General features: G+C 37.8%; 1 protein-coding gene across 1 annotated transcript in view; it reads left to right on the top strand.

The window, feature by feature from the left end:
* Positions 1 to 2,456, top strand: part of LOC122362775 (cadherin-13-like) — a 47,130-nt gene extending 44,674 nt beyond the window's left edge. The window contains exons 11-16 of the mRNA XM_043264330.1: positions 317 to 487; positions 559 to 786; positions 897 to 1,115; positions 1,193 to 1,323; positions 1,435 to 1,581; positions 1,657 to 2,456. Coding sequence (XP_043120265.1) covers positions 317 to 487; positions 559 to 786; positions 897 to 1,115; positions 1,193 to 1,323; positions 1,435 to 1,581; positions 1,657 to 1,863 — 1,103 coding nt within the window. The 3' untranslated portion in view covers positions 1,864 to 2,456. The remainder of the gene's footprint in view (positions 1 to 316; positions 488 to 558; positions 787 to 896; positions 1,116 to 1,192; positions 1,324 to 1,434; positions 1,582 to 1,656) is intronic.
* The last annotated feature ends 959 nt before the right edge of the window (positions 2,457 to 3,415 follow it).

Consider the following 3,415-nt stretch of genomic DNA (forward strand, 5'->3'; position numbering starts at 1 on the left):
TTTAAAAAATAAATAAAAATAATAAAATGAAGAAAAAAATACTATCAAAGACATCATAAGCTCCAGCTTTAAAAGATTTACTTTAGAAGCTTCGAACTACTGTCATAACCTTCATTTAATTCTTGTTAAACTAACCAAATGTAAAAAAAAAAATGCAGATGTTTGCACAGGAGAGATTTGGGTGTTTTCCACAAAAAGAAAATTATGGTTCAACCATAATTTTGAGTCTATTTTTGTGCATGAACAATTTTTTTTCTTTTCTTCTGCATCAGACTGGCTGAACTATGCCCTTGAATTGTTCTTATTACAGGTTTTTAACCTGTACGTTTTTGTTCCTTCAGGTATTCCATGGGCAGTGATCCCGATAACTGGCTAAGTATATCTGCAGACACCGGATCGATTAAAGTCGCAAAAGAGATGGATAGAGAATCTATTCATGTTAAAGATGGAAAATACACCGCTATCATTTTGGCCACAGATAATGAAGGTAATTTGTGTTTCTAGGAAAGAATACTTGCAGCATGGCCCTTTTTCTAATGTGTTTGTGCTTGTGTGCAGTAAAACAAAATCAAGCGACTGGCACAGGAACCCTGGTAATTGATTTGGAGGATGTAAATGACAACGCTCCCTTTATTGTTGAAAGGAATATACAAATGTGCAATCGTGAGGCGCCCCCAGTTCTTCTCTCTATAGTAGACCACGATGGACCTTTATTTGCTCAACCCTTTAATGTTGAGCCCCAAGGAGAAACGAGTAAAAACTGGTCAACCATAATGAACGCCACATGTGAGCAATTACTAATATTTAGAGAAATTCAACTTATTCTTTCACATTGAAATGGCTGTCTGGTTGGTAGTGGCTACACAGGTCTAACTATTACTATGTGCCCATTTTAGTAACTGGAGTTTTTCTGAAACTCGACTCTACATTGGAGCAGGGAGACTACAATGTTGTCCTGAGAGTGTTTGATAGATACAAGCTGTTTAAGGACAGCACCATTCGAGCAACGGTGTGTGACTGTGCCAGAGAAGAGTTTCATTGTACTGACAAACAGTTAGCAGGGATGGGACTGTCTGGAGTGCTTGGGATCCTGGGAGGAATCTTGGCTCTGTTGTGTATGTAGTTCTCTTTGAGAAACTTCAGTCTGTTAATACCNGTTGCTTTTTTTTTTTTTTTTTTTCTTGCACCGCAGTGCTTGTTCTTCTTCTGCTTTTATTCATGAGGAGAAGAGGCAGCACCAAAAAAGAACCCCTCCTCGCTGAAGATGATATTAGAGATAACATCTACTATTATGATGAGGAAGGCGGTGGAGAAGATGATCAGGTTGGTATTCATTTGAAGAATTTGTGGTTTGAGATTTTAACTTTTTGCATGCTTTGTAGTAGTTGGGTTCGTCTTTGCAGTTCTTTCACATCAATCACCATTTCTACACAGGATTATGATCTGAGTGTGTTGCATCGAGGCCTTGACAACAGACCGGAAGTGTTCAGAATAGAGGATGTGGCACCTACTTTTCTGCCAGCACCTCAGTATAGACCACGACCTGCCAACCCTGAGGAGATTGGGACATTCATTGATGACGTAAGTAATTTTAGTTTGCTGTGCTTTGTGTAACAAAGTAAAAGAATGGCAATAATGCAACTCTTTGCACCACAGAATCTGAAGGCTGCGGATAACGACCCCACTGCACCTCCCTATGACTCCCTGTTGGTGTTTGACTATGAAGGAGGAGGCTCAGATGCAGGTTCACTCAGCTCCCTCAACTCTTCCAGCTCAGGACACGACCAAGACTATGACTTCCTCAATGAGTGGGGCCCACGCTTTAAGAAGCTGGCGGACATGTTTGGAGGAGGAGAGGATTAAGCACACGGAGAGGCACATTGATGGTTGCTAAGTACAGAAATGAGAATTTTATATTACACTTCAGTCTGGTGATTCACATACTGTTTAAAGTTGGAACTGGATTAATGGCACTGTTCGTGCATCAGCATAAACAGATTCTTTGACTTGAAGTGTTTTTGTTTTGTTTTTTTGTTTTTCTTGTTATAGAGCAGCCATCTGCAATTTTTTTTTTTTTTTTTTCGTCCTTGACTTGACCCCTTTATAAATGGAGCTCCTAATCGAAAAGTTTTGATATTTGCTCTGGTTGCTCAGTGTGTAAAAAGCTATGATATGGCTTAAGATTTTTGTCCAAAGCTGTTTAACTGTGTGTTTTATGTAATGCTTTTTGTTACCTTTTGTTAACTTGGCATTAAAGATTGATTTAAAGCATGATTTACACTGTAAATGTACCATTTTTGAAAAAGCACTGATTTTTCAAAAACTTTGTATGATGTGCAGGTGTCTTATTTCTATCCACTTTTCTGTCAGCTGCAAGGATGTTGTCAAATTCTTTTATATAGTTATGATTGAAGCATTGTTTTAAACTGCATATTTTATTAAACAAATTACTTTTACTCTGTTTCAGTGTTCAGTCTACAGCCCACCTCACACTGTTTAAACATGGGATAATCTTTTTCGACCAAATGTATTTGTCGTCATTCTCCTTTTTGTCATGTTTTGTATGCTGGAATTGAGGCACAAGAATTTGAGATGGTTTTTATTTTTTGCCATGAAGAGTTTAGGTCATTTTATAGCATTATTTTCAAAGATTACTAGCTAGTGTGACTTCATTTCAGTAACATTTATGCCTGTATGCAGGTGTCAAACTTCTGTAAATGCAATCTCAAATTAAATTTCTATGTAAGAACACACTGGAGAAATTGTAAAATACATTTAGCACACCAGTCATTATGAACATTAAATTGTCCAACCATGCTTTCCATTTTTACAGGTGCACAGATGAGGTGTTAAAAGGCCACATTTCCGTAAAATCCATTAAATTATCAAAACAAGCTTCAGAGGCCTCGTTTATAAAGCATCTGTACGTACAGATTTGGTCTTAATCATTTTTATTTACAGTATATAGCGCTTTTAACAACACAGGTTGCATCAAAGCACTGAACAGTATAAAGTAGAAGAACAATGATAGGGATGTATAATGACAAGATTGAACAATTTCTTATTAAATGCAGAGATGGTCTCTGTAATCAATTCGACAATAATCACTAGAAGTTAAGTGTCCCCAACAAAGCAAGCCAGAGGAACCAAAACCCCATCCATACAGAATGGAGAAGAAAAACCAGACTCCGTTGGGGCCAGTTCTCCTCTGACCGGACGCCCAGCACTTAAATTTTAAACATAGCTGTGTCAGATAGTGTAAATGACTCAGTGTGTGTGTGTGTGTGTGCATCAGGATCTGGTGATCGGTCCACAGAGCGCATCTCTGCCCATCTAATTAATGCAGCCTAAAAATCCTTTAACGGATTTGAATAGTAAAAGTGTGTTATGTGTAGGCTAGGTTAAAAAGATGTGT

Source organism: Puntigrus tetrazona, chromosome 18 (assembly GCF_018831695.1).
Source record: "Puntigrus tetrazona isolate hp1 chromosome 18, ASM1883169v1, whole genome shotgun sequence".
Lineage (NCBI taxonomy): Eukaryota > Metazoa > Chordata > Actinopteri > Cypriniformes > Cyprinidae > Puntigrus > Puntigrus tetrazona.